Here is a 19,777-nt window from a genome sequence, read left to right on the forward strand (position 1 = left end):
GGTATTGTCGAGCTGTGAGGGAGTGATTTGGAAAAACGAGATCGGTTCTGCCGCCGATCATGATTCCGCCCCATAGCATTACTGTACCACCTCTGTATGTGTGGACTTCCTGGACGTGTCTCCAACGTTCATTATTTCCAGGTCGTCTCCACAGTCTTACTCGACGAGAATCTAGATGAAATCCAAATCTGGATTCGTCTGTAAACAAAACTGTGGCCCAATCATTTGCATCCCAGTTTTGATGTTCTTGACACCACTCTAATCTTCTACCGCGATTGCCTCTCGACAAAGGTGGACATCTAAGTGGCCTTCTGTTGTGGAGATCTGCTTCATGCAGTCGATTTCTGACAGTATCACGACCAATGGTTACCTGGTGCGTCTGCTGCAACACGTTAACCAACTCAGGTGCTGTGATTGTTGGTTGTCTTCTTGCAGTTAAGACCAAAAATCGGTCTTGAACTGCAGTTGTAGCGCGTCCTCGCCCTGGATGTTGTTCGGCTGGACTGCCAGTTTCACGGAATCGCCGCCACAATCGACTGATAACACTTTGGGAGACCCCAAAACGAAGAGCTACATCATTTTGTCGCATGCCACCTTGAAGAAGCCCTACAGCTCTATTCATCTCAGCCAATAGTAAGTGATGGCGTTCCATGTTAAAGCACAATATTTCCAGTTTAATTGCTGAGCAAGAACTGCATAGAATGTATAAACTCGACACTTTCAGATTATTTATTTTAGCCGAAAACCTACAGTTTGTAAAAAACTTGATAAAAGATTAGTTACCGTTTTTGCAGGCATTGTTCAACCCATAGAAATCTACAGGGTGGTCGAGTGTACCAATTTAATCGAAATTAAACGACCTCATGCATTTATTTTTATGATATTTAGTATGTTATAAAAATATCCCTAGACTTTTCCAATGTGTGTATTTGAACATAGAAAATGGGTAAACCATGAAATACATGGAAATAGATATCATAAAGATAGATAAGACAAAACATGAAAAGCAGAAAAGCTAGCAAGGAGATCTGAACATGAAACTGTTTAGAAATTTCCCTAAATCTAATAGTAAAAATTTCCAGTTATACTTTAATGAATGTACCAGCAATTTGAACTTACCTGTAATTTCAGAAACAGTAGTGAAGCAATGGCCTAAATGTGCGGCTGCCCTTTCCAAACAATACCTATGATAAATTTGCCTTTTTCCAGCTTCTTCATCAACGCTAAACTATAAAAAAGTAAAATTTAAAGCACTGCAATCGACCACAACCTATTAGCCCGCATTTGGTTCCCTCAAATTAAAATGTTGGATTTGAATTTGAGACTTTGATTACATTTCATATAATTACTGTTTTTATTTATAAAAAGCATTGAAAGTATGACATTGGTCAAGCCGTACTTAATACTAACCTTACTGAGATTATTGTAGAAATCGGTGTTGCCAGCACACAAATATCTTCCTAAAAGAGTGGCGTGTGTGGTGAATACGGTAGCAACATTAACATGTCTAGTACGCAGTACAATGAGACCTACCCCAGCTTGCCATTCGTGAAAGTGTGTGACAATTCGGGGTGGAACACCCTGCCCATATTCTTCAGCTTTAGTCCTAAACTGAAAAAGGTGACAATAATGAAAAGTGATCTCGTAGGCGGGGAGCTGACAAAGAAAAGTAAAAAAAGACAAGGTAGTCGAAAAGTTTATAAAAAAAACTGTCTTGACTAGTGGATAAGCACATGCATATCAAGATTCCTATATAAAAAGTTAAACAAGTTTTACCATCTATTAAAAATAATATTATGAAATGTCTGTATATAACCAATTAATTCAGTACTTCAATACCAATAAATTGTTTATAGGCAACCAATCAGGTTTTAGAGCTAGACACTCATGTGAGACCTCTCTACAATTTTTAATAACTGAATGGAAAAATACAATTGATAGAAATCAGTACATTATTGCGACATTTCTCGACCTTAAAAGGGCATTTGAAACAATTGACCGAAATATTCTACTTGAAAAATTAAAATATTATGGGATATCAGGGATTGTTTTCGATTGGATTCAAAGTTACTTATTCAACAGAAGACAAAAAACTAAATTTGGAAAAGAATTGTCAGATGAACTTATAATTGAGAGTGGCATACCCCAGGGTAGTGTGTTAGGTCCATTGCTTTTTATTATTTACCTAAATGATATTAATCACATATCTGGATCACACTGTATAAATCTTTTTGCAGATGATACTTTGGTTTATTGTATACATGAAGATTTGGGTCAGGCAATTGTTGAAATGAATAGGTCTTTAAATAGCATTGAAACATATTTATTTATTAATAAACTGAAACTAAATGTCAATAAAACAAAAAGTATGATTTTGACATCATCTTATAAGTATGATCAAATTGTTTGGGCAAATGCTGTTATAAAAATTAATAAGAAAGAAAGAAAGAAAGAAAGAAATTTATTCATTCATCGACCAACTACATGGTATCGAACATGTCAACTTATACTTATAAATATGTAAACAAACAAACATGTAAATATACATTCAATACATATAAACATAGGACCATAAAATACAGATATATATATATATATATATATATATATATATATATATATATATATATATATATATATATATATATGTATAAATAAAAATGTAAAAACGTATAGATGTACAAGTGTAAAAATGTAAGATTAAAACATAAAAGAATAAGATTATTTACACACAGATATCCACAAAAACTCAATCAGCGAAATACTCTTGTAATGTATAATAAGATTTAGCCAATAAGAAATCTTTCAGTGATTTTTTTAATTCGATAGTATTACAGGCCTTCATTAGATTAGGGAGTTTATTATATATTTTTACCCCAGCATAAGTTGGCGATTTTTATTAAATTTGAAGCATTTCTAGTGCAATATTGATGGTGGTAATTGTTTTTTATTAGCTCATTTTCATGCTTTTTAATGTGTAAGCAACTTTTATAAATATAAATGCAGCAAACTGTCATAATCTTTTTACTCTTGAAAATTTCCCTGCAAGAATCACGTGGCTTCATGTTGAACATCATTCTAACAATTCGTTTTTGAGTAACAAATATCCTATTTATTTCTGTAGCATTTCCCCATAACGTGATGTGAAAAGATAGTGCAGAATATACTAATGCATAATAAACTTGGATAAGTATATTCTCATGAAGTTCATACCTCAATTGCAGAATTGCGAAGTATGATTTAAATAGTTTTTTAGATAAACCTTCAATATGCTCAGACCATGAGAGTGATTTATCAATTATTACACAATGTTAGCATTGAAATTGTGACTGAAATAAAATATTTGGGTTTTATAATTGGTAAAAATTTAAAACTAAATAGTCATGCTGATTTTATTTGTAAAAAAATATCTAAAAAACTTTTTTTTCTCTATCGTATATGTAAAAAAGTGTCTATGTATGCTAGGTGGACTCTTTTTAAAAGCCTAATACAACCTCATTTTGATTATTGTCAAACATTACTTTTTCTACTTAGTAATAATAAAATAGCGCAATTGCAAAAGCTTCAAAATCGGGGCATGCGATTAATATTGGGATGTAGCCGTTACTCAGCAATTAAATCGATGTTACAGTGTCTAAACTGGTTTTCAGTTGAAGAACGTATATTATATATGACTATGATCTTTATATTTAAGCTGCATAAAGGATTGCTACACAATTACTTTCAAAAATTCTTATTGAGAAATAATGAAGTTCATGATTACAATACGAGAAGAAATAACAATTTTTACATTGATAAAACTAACACTAAATTTGGAATGAATAGCATATTTCATAAAGGCTTAAACGAATTTAATAAACTACCACAATTTGTAAAAGAATCTAATTCAATAAACTAATTTAAGTCATCATTAAAGAAGTATATTAGTGACAGCTCATTATGATATTTGTAATTTTTTTATATTTTTTAATGTGAACTAACCTAATAATCTATAGATATGTATGTATATTTGGTTTTCCTTGAAAGGTACTTTAAAATGTTATTATATTTACATAGTTAATGTCGTGAAATATTTATGAATTTGTAATTTTTCTTTTTTTGTATATTAGGCTTGCCTACTTAATAAATAAATACAAATACAAAATTAATTCTTTCTTCTTACCTCTGCGATGAAATCGGCTACCATATGCCCTAAAATAATAGCATCGTTTGTTTCTACATCCAAATGGGGTACCCCTATGTTAGTTTTGCTCCAAAGTTCAGACTTATACTCGTCTAACTTCCATGCTGCCGATCCGATATCCATCAGGATTATTTGTGGATTTCCATCCACAAGCCATCTTCCGGTATGGACTTTGAAACCGTTCTGTCTCAGTACTTCAACTGCATTGTTCATGGGTTCAGAAGCAAGTGGGCCTTCTTCAACCTCTGTTCTAGCACAATGTTCTTTGTATGGGCCTATGAGGCAGTAATGATCGCCCATCTCTTCGGTTGACACATATGCCTTAGATCTGATGACAGTATAAATACCCCCAACTGAAACAGAGACCAACATGGCACTGTTTAGATGCATAATGAGATTTCAAGCAACAACTATTCTATTTAAGTCTTTACGGCAATTTCTTAGGAAAAAATGTTTCATGATATTTGATGAAAGGTACATTTTACTTTTTCAGCAACCAAAAGTATTTTCACAAACTACACTGGAAATGATTTCATCTTCACAAACTTCATTTCCAAAAATATCATGACATGTTTCGCTATCACAGGAGTTTTTTCCTAGGTTACTCACTACGAAAAAGCTACTGTTACAGGGAAACATGTCATGATATTTTTGGAAAAAAGTTTATGGAGATCGAAATTGTTTTCGATGTAGTTTTTGAAATTACTATGGATCTTCAATCAGAAAATCAAAAGTCTATCTCAATACTTTGTAAAACAAATATTTAAAAATCTAATCTCACAAAAAATGTAAGAGAAATATAAGATGAAATTTGAACAGCTCAACTGTTGAACAAATTCGTACCTTTATTAGCTGCTTCCCATGCAATTTCGAAAGACCATTGGTTTTGTTCTTCTGCAGTCATACCACGATCTAAGCAAGATAGAAGGTTATTCATTGACTCAACACGGTAGAACCGTCTCGAAGCTCTTTCTCTGGACATCGCACTATAAGAGATACAACAGAGCAAAATTTAAAAAAATTATATAGGTACTTATAAAATATTCAAGAGATCTAGTCAATCTTAGTCGATCAATTAATAAACTTTTTATCATAATGTCATGGTTAAAAGATAAGATGTTTAATAAACAAAAATGTAATGTTAATGATACTGATATATAATTCAAATTTTCATCAATATTATATAGTTTGAAAAACAATTCAGTAAATGAATGAATGAAGTGCTTTTGGCACATAAAAATGATAATACATTTAGGAGGTAAACAAGAATATAAATTAAGTAAAAATCAACCTTCAATGAAATTCAAACAAAAAGATGTTTTTTTTAATGAAAACTTAGTATTTACTCACCAAATTATTGGCACAAAGTTGTTTCTTTATCAAAATATTCTTTATACGAAATTTCAAGAAAATATAATACAACAATATCAAAATAAGCAGAAGTTTGTTAAAAAATATACGGATTTGAACAATTCACCTAATGAAGGTCACCTCTAACCACTATAACGAAACTCTAACCTGATGACAGAAGGACATCAGGGCCGGTCTTTAGCTTTCTACTGTGGCCACAGCACATATACTGTCTTACATACATACATTTGCCTGGCCTGTCTTACAGTTTCAGAATATCCTACGCTGACTCTCTGTATCTTGGACATATTGTGTACACCCAGTACTCTAACAAAGTAGTTCAAAAATTAGAAATCAGTTTCTGCAGGGTCATATTTTGAGTTTATATTATATATAAGTTCAAATTTAGCGTAATTTTCCTCCAATGACATCACAAATATGGTGGTCAAAATCTTTGGCATGTATGAACTTCTCCATATACGAACCCTGTATTGAACCATCCAGAGAAAGTAGCTGTGATCGGTTTTAAAAATCTGGAGCCAAGCGAGCAGATGCAGATTTTTTTCTGATTGATTCGGCCGTTACTTGATGAAGATCCATAGTAATTTCAAAAACTACGCCTCACGATTTGATCTCCACAAACTCTATTTAAAATGTATCACAACATGTTTCGCTAAGACATTAGCTTCTTCAAAAACTACACCTCAATCGTGAGGTGTAGTTTTTGAAAAGATGCAGATTTGGTACTACGTAATCATAGAGTTAACGGAACAAAATATATTTAACGAATGACAAATTGACATTTGTGTTATTGCTATCACAAATATCTATATATTTTTTTACATATGATCGGTCATGATGAACAAGAGCCAAAAATATAACTCTAATTTAATAATTTCGCAAAGAATAGATAAAATTCAACCAACTTTTTTATTATTACCTGATCTTAACGTTAATTTTGAAGATGACTCAATATATTTTTTCCTCGCTCCCGTAAATACCGAACAGAACAGATCTGCATTATGGAATGTGGAACGCTTGCCGAGCGATGCGAGTTAATCGTGTGCACAGTTATGTATCAAACGAACATACTTACAATCAAGTCAGTAAATTTACGTTAGGTTATGTTTTATATAGTAATAATATGTAAACAGTATTCTGTTTATGTTAGATATTAGACCATTAGAAAGAAAAAGTAATTAACTATACTGTACGTTTTGTGAATGTGTATATGTGAATTATATGGTCGCAAAAAATATTCTTAAACTGTTGACTTGAAAAATGTCATCTCCAGTAGCTTCTCCCTCAGTGGTAAAGAAGCACAAAAAACACAAAAGTGAAAAACGCGAAAGAGATGAAAAACCCGGCCTGAAACTTATTCTGAAAGTGGGTTCTCAAACTACACCTGAACATGACTCTACTTTTGATCAAAGTTTACCCTTACCAACTGAAGGTTTAGAAGAGACAATGCAAATTGAGAAAAATGATCAATATTTTGCTACGACCAGGACTCATCATAAGAAATCTAAAAAAAAGAAGAAAAAGAAGGACAAAAATAAAGATCGTGAGAAAAAACACAAGCATCATCACAAAGATAAAAAACGAAAGAGAGAGGATAATGAAGAAGCAGGTAGTGAAATATTTCCCAAGTTGAATGGGTTACCATAAATATATTTCGTTTTTAGAGGAAATGGGAGTTTATCCCCAGATAGGCAGTCCTGGGCGAGAACTTAGAACATGTGTCATTAAGAAGTTACAAGAACGAACTCCACTTTCTAAGGGTTTGGATCATTTGCTGACACAATTAGAGAAGAAAGATCCACAGAACTTTTTTGCTTGGCCTGTCACAGAAAATATAGCTCCTGGTTATTCAACAATTATCTCAAATCCAATGGATTTTAGCACTATGAGGCAAAAAATTGAGGAGAACCAATATTCAAATTTAGATGTGAGTATACATTTTTTTATGTCAAATTTTAGGTTCCATCTAGGTTAAGTAGGTGCTTAATAAGGTATCTAAAAAGAAAATCAACATTTGTCAAACTATTGAGATATACTGGGATAGCACTAGTTGTGATGGCCTTTGCTGACTTCTAGCAAAAGTTGTTTCACCAGCTTTTTGTAGTCAAAGTATACAATTTGATAATTAACTCAAGCTGGTGTGGAGATTTGCAACATATGGAAACCTCTAATTAACTGGGAAAACACTATGTGTTGCACTGAACTGGAAAGTGAGAGAAGATGGTGGAGAGGGGAACCCAGCTGAACTTTTAATTCTCTCAATTGTTGGCCAGTCATCATCCGAAGAAGATTGTTTACAATTGAAAAGTAGTGAAGTAACTTGATCTACATTTTTTCTGATTTTGATTTTTTTTCCCATTAATTGCTCTTTTATTATTTGCATTTGCATATTTGCATAGTTTAACCCATTATCATTTTAGGTTACCATAATTTGTTTTCTTTATAATTTATATATGCCACTGTCTAAATTTTAAGTATTTTTGAGTACCTAATTCCATTTTCTACTTGGAATTTTATACAAATTCTTTATTCCATTTTTCTCGACCGCAGAAAATCGCTGAACACGCAAGACACTGACAAAATGGTTAAGGCTTTTTGCGGCCAAGGTTTTCAGTGTCACAATTTTTTGTGTTTGAAAGCCGCTGATTTTTAGAATTTTCGTGTTAATGGATCGAAACCATTTACATGTATTACTGAAGTGATAACCTCTTATGGGAGGGTAAACAGCTTCGTTACCTAACGCGTAACTGCGCCAGTTTGTCTGGCTTCCCTTTCTCTCACGCATACGTCAGCGGAAGGCAGGCTCCTCCTCTCTCGTCGGACAGACGATCAGTGTTTAGTACGCGTTAGTGTTCTGTTGACAGTTTTATAAAAATGTAACCAGCAAGCACGTAATATTCTTTCATTATATGAAACAGGGCTTAAAAATTATGATACTAATTTTGTGTGTGTACATTATTGGTATCATTATTTAACCCTTCAAAACAATCTATAAAAGATTTTATTAATAAATAACCTTTCCTTACATTATCATATTAATATACATAAAATTTAAGTAATAACCTGAGCTTTTCTCAAGTAAAACAGTTTCAATATTAAATAGTTCAACTTAGATTAGTTTAAGTTATCACATCTGTCGGGTGACCCGAGAAGCACACGTTTTTTTTTTCTATATTGAATCATTTCTATTATTTTTTTCTTCCATTTTAGGAATTTGTGAACGATTTCAAATTGATTTGCAATAATGCTATGAAATATAATCATGTCGAAACTGTGTACTATAAAGCCAGTAAAAAAATGCTTCAAGCTGGTCTCAAGATTATGGTTCCAGAAAAATTGGGTTGGATGCTGAATCTGGTTCCAGATATTACCAGTGAGGATGTTGGATTTGAGATAACACCTGAATTGAGAGCTGTGAAGCACCACGACGATCCAGAAGAAACTGACCATGTACATGAGTCCAAGCGTAAAATGCCAGCCACTAAATTTGAATCGATTCCAGATACCCTAACTCCCGAAGAAATTTTATCTAAATCACAGATTGCTGCTCGGCAAGCTAAAGCAAAACTCAGTAAGTCAAAATTGAAAGAAGTATTGAAACATGATTGTATAGCTATTTTCATTTTTATATTAGGACATGTCCTACTAAATAAATAAAGTTCTTCTCATAACATAAACATGAACACAAAAATAACTAACAAATAAAATATACTTGGTCCGAATGTACGAAGGGGTCCCAGAAATACACAGCCCAACAAAGAAAACATAAAATTAAAAAAAATATATTAATTTTTCAACATAATCTCTTTGCAGCTCATTATATTTCTCATATGTCAGATCCAAGCTTGAATACTGCTCAATTATTTGGAGCCCCTACTATTTCTGTCATGAGCACTCAATTGAAAAAATTCAAAGAAAATTTTTGAAATTCTTGTACTTCAGAAACACTGGAATTTATCCAGCTAGGGGTTCTGACCACTATAGTCTTCTCAATCACTTTCAATTAATTTCTTTAGAAAAATGGAGAAGATGTGCTTCAATAACCTTTTTGCATAAACTACTGCACAGCCAAGTAGACTGCCATTTGCTCCTGTCAGAACTGAACTTTAGGGTGCCAAGAGCTCAGTCACGACTGAATCTCACATTTTACTGCTCTGCAGCACGAACAAACATAATATCGCATTCTCCAATTGAAAATATGTGTGAAAACTACAACTCGATATGCAGCTTTCGCGATATTAATACTTACTCGGCGAATCATATAAAAAAAGTTGCAATGGAAATCTTAAAGTGATATCAATACTGTTTTTTCCTTTTTGTGTTGTGTGAGAGTCAGTTATTATAATCACTTTTACCAAGTAGCGCAATGAATAGTTATACTATCAGTTTTTTTTGTTTTAGTTTTCTTTCTTTTGTTTTCTATTCGATATTATATATCATTGTTATGTAATATTCATATATCATGTCAAGAATGAACATGATATGTTAATTTATTTCATCTATTATCAGTACTGATGTATTTAATTATGTCCTGTAATTGGGTGTTACCTGTTGGGCAATAAATGATATTATTATTATTATTAACTGCAGACATCACCTCAAATCAAATCAAAGCATGCTTTATTATCTGAAGAATAGAATTCTTATTGACAAAGCTCCTAAATATAATAGTACATAAATCCTAACTGCTTAAAATGAGCAGGAAGTCATGATAATTAAATAAAATTAAAATTATGCAAACTAATATGGATGTACTTAATGTATATATACAGTCATGTTACTATAAAATATTTTCACAACAATACAGTAGAATAGATATAAAAACAGTTTTTTCTAATTTATTCTATTTCAATTGATTATAAATACAAAACAGGACACAGTTGTCAGATGATAAAAACATCACACACTCACACACACACACACACACATATATATATATATATATATATATATATATATATATATATATATATATATATATATATATATATATATATATATATATATATATATATATTTTGTTAAAAAAATTCCCTCAAATCATAAAACGGTTTTGTTATTAAAAATATTTTTACAGCCCTTCTGAATTTCGGTGTGCTATGAATATATTTAATTTTCTTCGGTAGATGGTTGAACATTTTTGTACCATTGTAAACAATTGAATTTTGGTATTGCGTGGTTCTGGGGAGATTAATAAAGGTATATATTGGCCATTTGCCCTAGTATTACGTACAGTGTCAGATTTTAATAAATGTAGTTTATGCTTATGAACTAAAATAGTTGATTCTAGCACGAAAATTGATGTTAACGTGAGTATCCTCTGATATATAAATAAGGGTTTACATGAAGTTTGGTGATTAACATGGCATATGTATCAGTGCTCTCTTTTGTAGCTTAAAGATCATTGAGAGCAACGCTTGTGAGCAGGCTCCCCAAAATGCTATCCCATATCTGATGTGAGATTCCAGGAGAGCAAAGTAGGCTTTTCTAGCAATAAGATAACCGATGTCATTTCTAATAACTCTGATAGCATAACACCCAGATGACAATTTCTTTGCCATTGCCATAATATGCTCATCAAACTTTAAATTATGGTCCAATACAACACCTAAGAATCTGTAATTATCAGATTTCATAAGTGTATCATTATCTAGTTGTATTTTGTCGATGTCCCATTTAAATGATAACACTTTAGTTTTCTTAGAGTTGAAGACCATTTGATTGCCATCGCACCACCTTTTTATTTCAGTTGGATCTAAGGAGATCAATTGACTGAGAATATTCTTATCTTTAGTGTGCCATTCTATAGTTGCATCATCTGCAAATAAAGTGAACCTACCACTAATATTCAAGTTCGTGAGATCATTCACATATAGCAAAATAATATTGGCCCTAAGACAGAACCTTGTGGAACTCCACTGGTCAATTTTTTTTTTCTCAGATACTGCACCCGAAACTTTCACTTATTGTTCCCGGTCTTTCAAGTAAGATGTCATCCATTTATGGGTTGGAAAATCTTTGACCACTGAGTCATTTTTCCAAGTTTGGAAACAGAAAATAATCCAAAGGCTAAATCTGGCTAATATTGCATGGGGTAGCAATTCAAACTTTAATTCGTTGATTTTGGTCATTGCGATAATGGAATTGTGAGCTGCTGCATTGTTTTGATGGAACGACACTTTTTTCTTAGCCAAATGTGGACGTTTTAGCCTAATTTCTTCACTCAAAACGTTGCAGTAATTTAGCATAATACTCGCCGTTGATAGTTATACCTTTTTTAAGGTAGTCAATGAAAATTATCCCTCGTGCATCCCAAAAAACCGATACCATGACCTTGCCTGCAGATGAAACGGTCTTCCCCTTTTGAGTCCACTATTTCGATTGTTCTTTTGTCTCTGGTGTAAAGTGATGGACCCATATTTCATTCATAGTTACGAAACGACGCAAGAATTCTGCTTTATTGCTGTGAAACTTTGATAAACACTAAATTGAAACATCTTCACGACACTGTTTTTGCTCGAGCATGAGCAAACGCGGCACTCATCTTACACACAACTTTCTCATGTCCAAATAAAGGTATTGTACCACATAATGATGACCAATTTCTTCCATTTTCACAAATTCCCGAAAACGTTCGCTATTGATAGCTGCCAAACAAATACTAAATAACGCAGCGTCTTCAAACTTGTAACATATGCTTTACAGATTGTGTTCTTTCTAATACCGTGATATTTTTCAAACAACTACCGCCATCTCTAGGTCAGGCCGGGTAATTCTGGGACCGCCTTCATAACAAAAGTTTGAAAATAGCCATAGTACGGTCGATTTTATAATAGTTCATTTACAGCCTTTTCGAAATATTCTATTGCTGATGTCTTTAATATTATTTGAGGGGTAAATATACATTTTTCTGAATTACGAGAAATTGAATCCTTCACTAGAGAGGAAGTAGTACAATAACACATGACATCAAAACAGGCCAAACTTCTGAAACAACCTAATACATTTTAATTTTATTAACATAGCAAAGGTCTGTTTGCAATGGTGAAGAAGATAAAGTTAGTGTCAACAATATAATCATTGATATGGATTCATTTCATTTGCAGTGATGAAGAGAGGTGGTTCATCTTTGGGTTTTCTAAAACAGAGAAAAGATGGCACCACACATCTCAACATACTTGTTGGTGGAGATGGAGTTATTCCTGGAACTAAAAAACGTCCTGTACTTCTCGGTCAACTCTGTGGTAAGCTCACCGAAGGTTCCAGTCAACTTCAGGGATTTCGTGAAGATCGCCGCAATATTGCTAAGCCTGTGAAACCATTGTATTATGGAGCTTTTGGATCATATGCACCAAGTTATGATTCTGCTTTCTCAAATCTCAGGTAAGAACTGGTACATATTTTATTCCAATGTTTTTGATATCACACAAAATTATATTTCTAAAACTCGGTCGTTTGTTTATCATAATAACCATAATTAAGCCTACGACAAAGTTAATCATGAGCTCTTGATTCATGAACTTTGTTCATACAGCGTTGATGGGCTAATATTGCTTTGGCTCAAGCGATATCTTTTGTAAAGAACGCAAATTGTTAGGGTTAATCATTACTATTTTCATACTATCGCGGTTACATCAGGTGTTCCACAAGGATCACATTTGGGACCACTGTTGTTTAACCTTTTCATTAATGATCCAATTTGCTGCTTCCATGAAATTGAAGCTTTGCTATTTGCTAAGGATTTAAAATGTTTCGAAATAAATAAAAGTGAGGCTAATACATTCATTCAACAAAAGGATATAGATTGCCTATCTAATTGGTATACGCAAAATGGTATGTGTTTGAACGCATCCAAATGCCATATTCTTTGCTTTCATTGAACACAACACCCAATTACTTTCAGAAATAGTATAAATAATCTAACCTTACATTTCGCTTTTGAAACCAAAGATCTAGGTGTGATCTTACACTCCACACTTAGCCATAAATCACACATTTCCGCTGTATTTCAGAAATCCATGAAGATAATTGGCTTCATAAAAAGAACCACCCACAATTTTACTAACATCACTGTACTTGAATCTGTTTATTTTTTCCTGGTTAGATATCATCTCGATTATAGTTTCACAGTTCGGTTCCCCCATTACACATAAAGTGAAACTTGAGACTGTTCAGCTCAATTTCCTATTGCTTTGAAGATGCGTGTATACTGTTGCATTAGAACGCATATTGAACGTACCTTCTCTCGAGGCACGTAGGAAAACAAAGAGACTTGATACTTCTTTACAAAATTATCAACAGAATGAGTACCAGCCCTGATCTTCTCTCCAAGTTATCTCTTCTTGTCCCCAGTCACTCAGCTAGGCAGGTGCAACCTTTTTATGTTTCTTTTCACAGTTTCAATCGAGTACAATAATGATTCCCAATAAATTAACCTTCTTATTCAGGTAACCCACCAACTGAAAGATCCCACAATGATTATTATCATTATTATTCTCACCCTAACATGACCATCATGTCATGTGCATTACCACACACAAAAACTAAATAAGTATTAACAATTTCAATTTTGAATAATGAATTGCTGAAGAATCAGTGGTGTTTTTTCTTTCAAATCATCTAAAAGAACAATTCGTTCAGGCCAGTCTCAACACCCTACACAGTAGGTTAATGGACTGACACCTATCAGAAAACAACTACTCCCCTGGCTAATACCACGAAGGGCGTTGGATTATATCCGACAGGTGTCAGTGCAGGATTCTTCACTGAAGTTATTCCTGCATATGCTGTTGGCGATACAACTGCCGCAATAGATTTTCAATTATTGGAACACACTTGCAGACCGGTTTCGGGCTGTTTGGCCACTCGTCAGTGCAAGGTAGTGTACACAAGTATGCCCACTGACTATACGTGAAAGATTTCTTTCCTTTTACGAGGAATTGGGCAAATTTGGATATGCAGTTGGTTACCTCGTTCACAGGCAGATGGAGCGACGACAAACCTGTTGTTTGTTGTAGTCTTCAGCTTAGTTCGAGGAATGATACTCTGACGGAATTCGATTTTCAATTATCGGAAATCATCGACTTTATGTTGATGATATACACTACCTTGCACTGACGAGTGGCCAAACAGCCCGAAACCGGTCTGCAAGTGTGTTCCAATAATTGAAAATCTATTGCGGCAGTTGTATCGCCAACAGCATATGCAGGAATAACTTCAGTGAAGAATCCTGCACTGACACCTGTCGGATATAATCCAACGCCCTTCGTGGTATTAGCCAGGGGAGTAGTTGTTTTCTGATAGGTGTCAGTCCATTAACCTACTGTGTAGGGTGTTGAGACTGGCCTGAACGAATTGTTCTTTTAGATGATTTGATTTATAGCCAGTCTTCAAGTATGCCCACTGACTATACGTGAAAGATTTCTTTCCTTTTACGAGGAATTGGGCAAATTTGGATATGCAGTTGGTTACCTCGTTCACAGGCAGATGGAGCAACGACAAACCTGTTGTTTGTTGTAGTCTTCAGCTTAGTTCGAGGAATGATACTCTGACGGAATTCGATTTTCAATTATCGGAAATCATCGACTTCATGTTGATGATATACACTACCTTGCACTGACGAGTGGCCAAACAGCCCGAAACCGGTCTGCAAGTGTGTTCCAATAATTGAAAATCTATTGCGGCAGTTGTATCGCCAACAGCATATGCAGGAATAACTTCAGTGAAGAATCCTGCACTGACACCTGTCGGATATAATCCAACGCCCTTCGTGGTATTAGCCAGGGGAGTAGTTGTTTTCTGATAGGTGTCAGTCCATTAACCTACTGTGTAGGGTGTTGAGACTGGCCTGAACGAATTGTTCTTTTAGATGATTTGATTTATAGCCAGTCTTCAAGTATGCCCACTGACTATACGTGAAAGATTTCTTTCCTTTTACGAGGAATTGGGCAAATTTGGATATGCAGTTGGTTACCTCGTTCACAGGCAGATGGAGCAACGACAAACCTGTTGTTTGTTGTAGTCTTCAGCTTAGTTCGAGGAATGATACTCTGACGGAATTCGATTTTCAATTATCGGAAATCATCGACTTCATGTTGATGATATACACTACCTTGCACTGACGAGTGGCCAAACAGCCCGAAACCGGTCTGCAAGTGTGTTCCAATAATTGAAAATCTATTGCGGCAGTTGTATCGCCAACAGCATATGCAGGAATAACTTCAGTGAAGAATCCTGCACTGACACCTGTCGGATATAATCCAACGCCCTTCGTGGTATTAGCCAGGGGAGTAGTTGTTTTCTGATAGGTGTCAGTCCATTAACCTACTGTGTAGGGTGTTGAGACTGGCCTGAACGAATTGTTCTTTTAGATGATTTGATTTATAGCCAGTCTTCAAGTATGCCCACTGACTATACGTGAAATTTTTTCTTTCAGTAAAGAAGAGAGTGATTTGGTATACCAAACCTACGGATCAGACTCGGCAGTCCAATATGCTGAGAGTGTGCAAGATTTTGTGAAAGATTCAGATTATGCAACACATTTGGTAGATTCTTTACTGGATTTGTTGACGGGAGGTGATCATTCGAAAACTAAAAAAATACTAGAAGAGAACAAGAATTTGCGGGAGGAGGAAGTTGCAGTGAAGACAATGTTGGAAGTGAAGCCAATTGATGCTGTTAAAGTTAATGTTGAGGAGTTGAAAAGTCTCCAAGGTTTGTTTTTTTCAATTTATTCCTACTTGTCCAGTCAATACTAGATGATATAATTATCTCTGGAAAATATTCGTTCATTCATTCAATGTAAAAAAATACTAACAATTAATGTGAAACTGTCTCATATAACTATGTACGCTGACGATACTACAATCACTGTTTCTGGAAAAAATGAGGATGAATTATCGATGAAAATTAATTTAGTTATTGACGAATTCAGTAGTTGGTGTCAACGTAACAAACGGATTTTAAATAAATCTAAGTCAGTGCTGATGAAAACATTTGTTAGGAGGGATTTCTGTTGTAATTTAGTCACTTTGAATGACATAAAAATATCAAAAGAAGTTGATTTTCTTGGAACTATTTTAGATGAGAATCTCACCTGGAGAAGTCACATACAAAAAGTGTGCAGTAAACTCAATTCCGCTTATTATTCGATCAAACAGTTAAAACATTGTTTAGATAGATTTGGTTTACTAAATGTTAACTTTGCGAATGCATACTCCCACATTAGTTTCAACATAATGGCTTGGGGATGTGCAAAGGAATTTTCTAGAGTTTTCATCTCTCAAAAACGACTGATAAGATTGATATTCAACCTGGGGTACCAAGAAAGTTGTAGACCCGTTTTCAAAAGAGAATGCTTGTTGACTGCACCCGCAATTTATATAATGAAATGTGTCATTTTTGTGCACTGGAACCTTGACTTGTATATAATGAACTTGAGCATTCACGGTCTTGATACTCGTCATGCTACTGCTCTGAGGGTCCCTTCACATAAGAGTGATCATTTCAAAAAATCTCCATTATATAATGCCATAAATTTTTATAACAGACTGCCACTTTCTATAAAGAGGTTGAATTCTTACAACTTTGTTCAGTAAGAAAGTTAAAAACTTATTACTGGACAAATGTTACTACAGTCATAAGGAATATTTAGAGGATTCTTTCACAGAAGAATAATAGGATATATAATCGTTCTAAATTTTCACTTGCTGTTTTGCTTTAGTTTCAGTGTTCTGACTGGCGATTTTATCGTTTTTTTTTTAAATATGTGTGTACATGTTTGTAAATATATGTATATATGTAAATATATACATATGTATATTTATTTGACTACGGCAAGCAAAATTGCCACATTTTTTTATTAATTTTTTAATTAGCATTTTATATATCTATATGTACCTATACCTTTGTATATGCAAATATTAATTTTTATTCAAGCTTTGATCCCATAATTTTATTCATAAGTGACGTACTGTTTTTTTTTTTTTGTAAATAATCATTGACCTACCATATATACGCTATGTATCACAAATGGTGAATAAATATTATTATTATTATTATACTTTAAATGGGTTTGCCCGTAAATAAATAAATAATATTCCAAATCATTGAAAAAGATTGGTCGTTAAACTCTTATAAAATTGACAAAGTTTCGATAAAGACTGGACACAGTTTATGAAAAAGAAGAAAACTTTCAAATCCGCTTGTAATTTGCGTTGAAAAAAGATTCAATTTTCAGTTTTTAACAGTACATTCATTTGAACAACTGAGCATGTTCTCCAGACATTGAACTATAGATGAAACATTTTCAATTTCTCATAAAAACTTCTTTTAGATCTTGGCATCGATGTTAACTTCCTTGACAAGATGGACGAAGAGATCAGAGTATCTGAAGAGCGAAATGAACTACAACAAAGGCTGGACAGCATGTGCCAACTGCTAGAGAAGCTCCAACAAACCCAATATCAACGCCTCTCTGTAACTCCACCGACTAATCTCAATCATTGCCCCCCTCCATCTGAGGAAGAGCACCACATTGCAGAAAATATTACTGAAAGTATCACTGAAATTGCCAAGAGAGTAACCCCTGGAGATATCGCACCCCTTCCAGGCATTCGAAAAGCCCTCGGAATGTCTGTTCCTGACGTGAACACTTCTCAAGAAGTCAGTAACATTGATTTGGAATCAGAACTGCGACAGTTTTTAGAAAGCGAGCCCAGCTTGGCGCAGAGTCCTCTCAGAGATGACAATACTATTGAAGAGATTTTGATGGCTTAAGCAGGTTAGGAGGTACTCGAGAAATAAAAAATCTTTCATCTGTGTTTTTTAATATTATTTTCCTCTTTCCTTGCAATTTTTTGAATATTGGGAATAAAATAGTTCTATTCTGTTTAAAAAAATCTGTTTTTCCGTTAATCAGCTATGAACTATGGCTATGAACATTCTGTATACTTTCAATTGTGTACTTGAAGCAGAGCGAGTATATTGTGAAGCTCTACAAAAAATCAACTTTTTTTCAGTGGTGAAACATTACTATAATTTGTGATTTCTGATATCTTGTTAAGTGGTATTTTGTGTCGAAACAACTTTAATCAATATTAGGAGTAATTGAAGTGCACCTTTAATGTATCGAGCAAGCAACAAAAACTGAATTGGGGAACTTTTTTCTTATTTTGTATCTGAATATGTGGAAAATTTAAAAAAAAAGGAAAAAAATCACTTTTTTCTATTCTGTTTGTACTACAAACCGTCGTTCATAAAAACAAAAAGAACCTAAATTTCACGTTACTCATAGGAAACTATGAAATGAATCAATAATAGCTTGTTTAGGTATTCTATCAAACTTAGTAATTTTATGGGGGAATCACTCAAGAGCTGAATATGTAGTGTTTTTTTAGTAAACAAATGAATATTTCGAGAACGGTTCATTTTTGGTAGGTATAGGATATATTACATTAACAACGAATTTTCAGCCCTCCAAAATAACAGGGTCATAGAAAAATCCCCTTACCTCAGATGAATCTTTTTTTTTTTTTCTGTAAACTGTCACTTGTTCTCGATTACGAGTAAGTGGGAAATGTTAATGAGTAGATGATGTAACGAACAGAAAATTTTCAGTTCCCTAAAATAATGACGTCATAGAAAAAACCCTCTACGTCAGATGAATCATTTTTTCTCTCTGAACTGTTACTTGTCCCCGATTATCAGATGAATCATTTTTTCTCTGTAAACTGTCAGTTGTACCCGATTACGACCAAGTGGAAGATGATGTTATGAACAATGAATTTTCAGTTCTCTAGAATGGTGACATCATAGAACCAAGTGAAAAATGTTAATGAGATGATGTAACGAAAAGAAAATTTTTAGTTGCATAAAATAATGACGTCATAGAAAAAACACAGATGAATCATTTTCTTCTCTGTAAACTGCCACTTGTCCTCGATTACGACCAAGTGGAGAAAGTTAATGAGGATTATGTACTGAACACCGAGTTTTCAGTTCTCCAAAATAATGACGTCATAGAAAAAACCCTCTACGACGTCAGATGTATCTTTTTTTTTCTCTGTGAACTATTACTTATCCTCAGTTATGACCAAGAGGAAATGTTTCCATTCAGGCGCATTTTGTCATGAGATTCTCGTTTATAATTTTGGAGGATAATTCATTACTGAACAGTTGAACCAGAACTAGTAATGTTTCAATTCATAATCATAATATGGTACT

The 19,777-nt window shown here is 33.7% G+C and overlaps 2 protein-coding genes across 5 annotated transcripts in view; one reads left to right on the forward strand and one right to left on the reverse strand.

The window, feature by feature from the left end:
* GlyS (glycogen [starch] synthase) overlaps positions 1–5,824 on the reverse strand; it is a 21,231-nt gene extending 15,407 nt beyond the window's left edge. Inside the window, exons 1-5 of one of the 3 annotated variants that reach the window (XM_074174017.1) lie at positions 5,702–5,824; positions 5,027–5,169; positions 4,163–4,536; positions 1,411–1,611; positions 1,120–1,228 (exon numbers count right to left, since the gene is read on the reverse strand). In XM_074174017.1, coding sequence (XP_074030118.1) covers positions 1,120–1,228; positions 1,411–1,611; positions 4,163–4,536; positions 5,027–5,165 — 823 coding nt within the window. In that variant the 5' untranslated portion in view covers positions 5,166–5,169; positions 5,702–5,824. Of the gene's footprint in view, positions 1–1,119; positions 1,229–1,410; positions 1,612–4,162; positions 4,537–5,026; positions 5,170–5,533 lie in introns of all 3 variants that reach the window. The other 2 variants (XM_074174016.1, XM_074174015.1) reach the window with 2 other exon arrangements.
* A 786-nt stretch (positions 5,825–6,610) lies between these two features.
* On the forward strand, positions 6,611–18,375 carry Brd7-9 (Bromodomain containing 7/9). 2 transcript variants are annotated; one of them, XM_023159432.2, is made up of 6 exons: positions 6,611–7,166; positions 7,219–7,481; positions 8,765–9,125; positions 12,661–12,937; positions 15,990–16,267; positions 17,889–18,375. In XM_023159432.2, exons 1-6 carry the CDS (start codon positions 6,815–6,817, stop codon positions 18,329–18,331), a joined length of 1,974 nt encoding a protein of 657 aa, XP_023015200.1. In that variant the 5' UTR covers positions 6,611–6,814; the 3' UTR covers positions 18,332–18,375. The 2 variants fall into 2 exon arrangements, with proteins under 2 accessions (XP_023015200.1, XP_023015201.1); XM_023159433.2 differs by having other exon boundaries at positions 6,612–7,163.
* The last annotated feature ends 1,402 nt before the right edge of the window (positions 18,376–19,777 follow it).

Source organism: Leptinotarsa decemlineata, unplaced genomic scaffold (assembly GCF_025532065.1).
Source record: "Leptinotarsa decemlineata unplaced genomic scaffold, Ldec_3_MD MMD2_tig00000505_RagTag_RagTag, whole genome shotgun sequence".
Classification (NCBI taxonomy): Eukaryota; Metazoa; Arthropoda; class Insecta; order Coleoptera; family Chrysomelidae; genus Leptinotarsa; species Leptinotarsa decemlineata.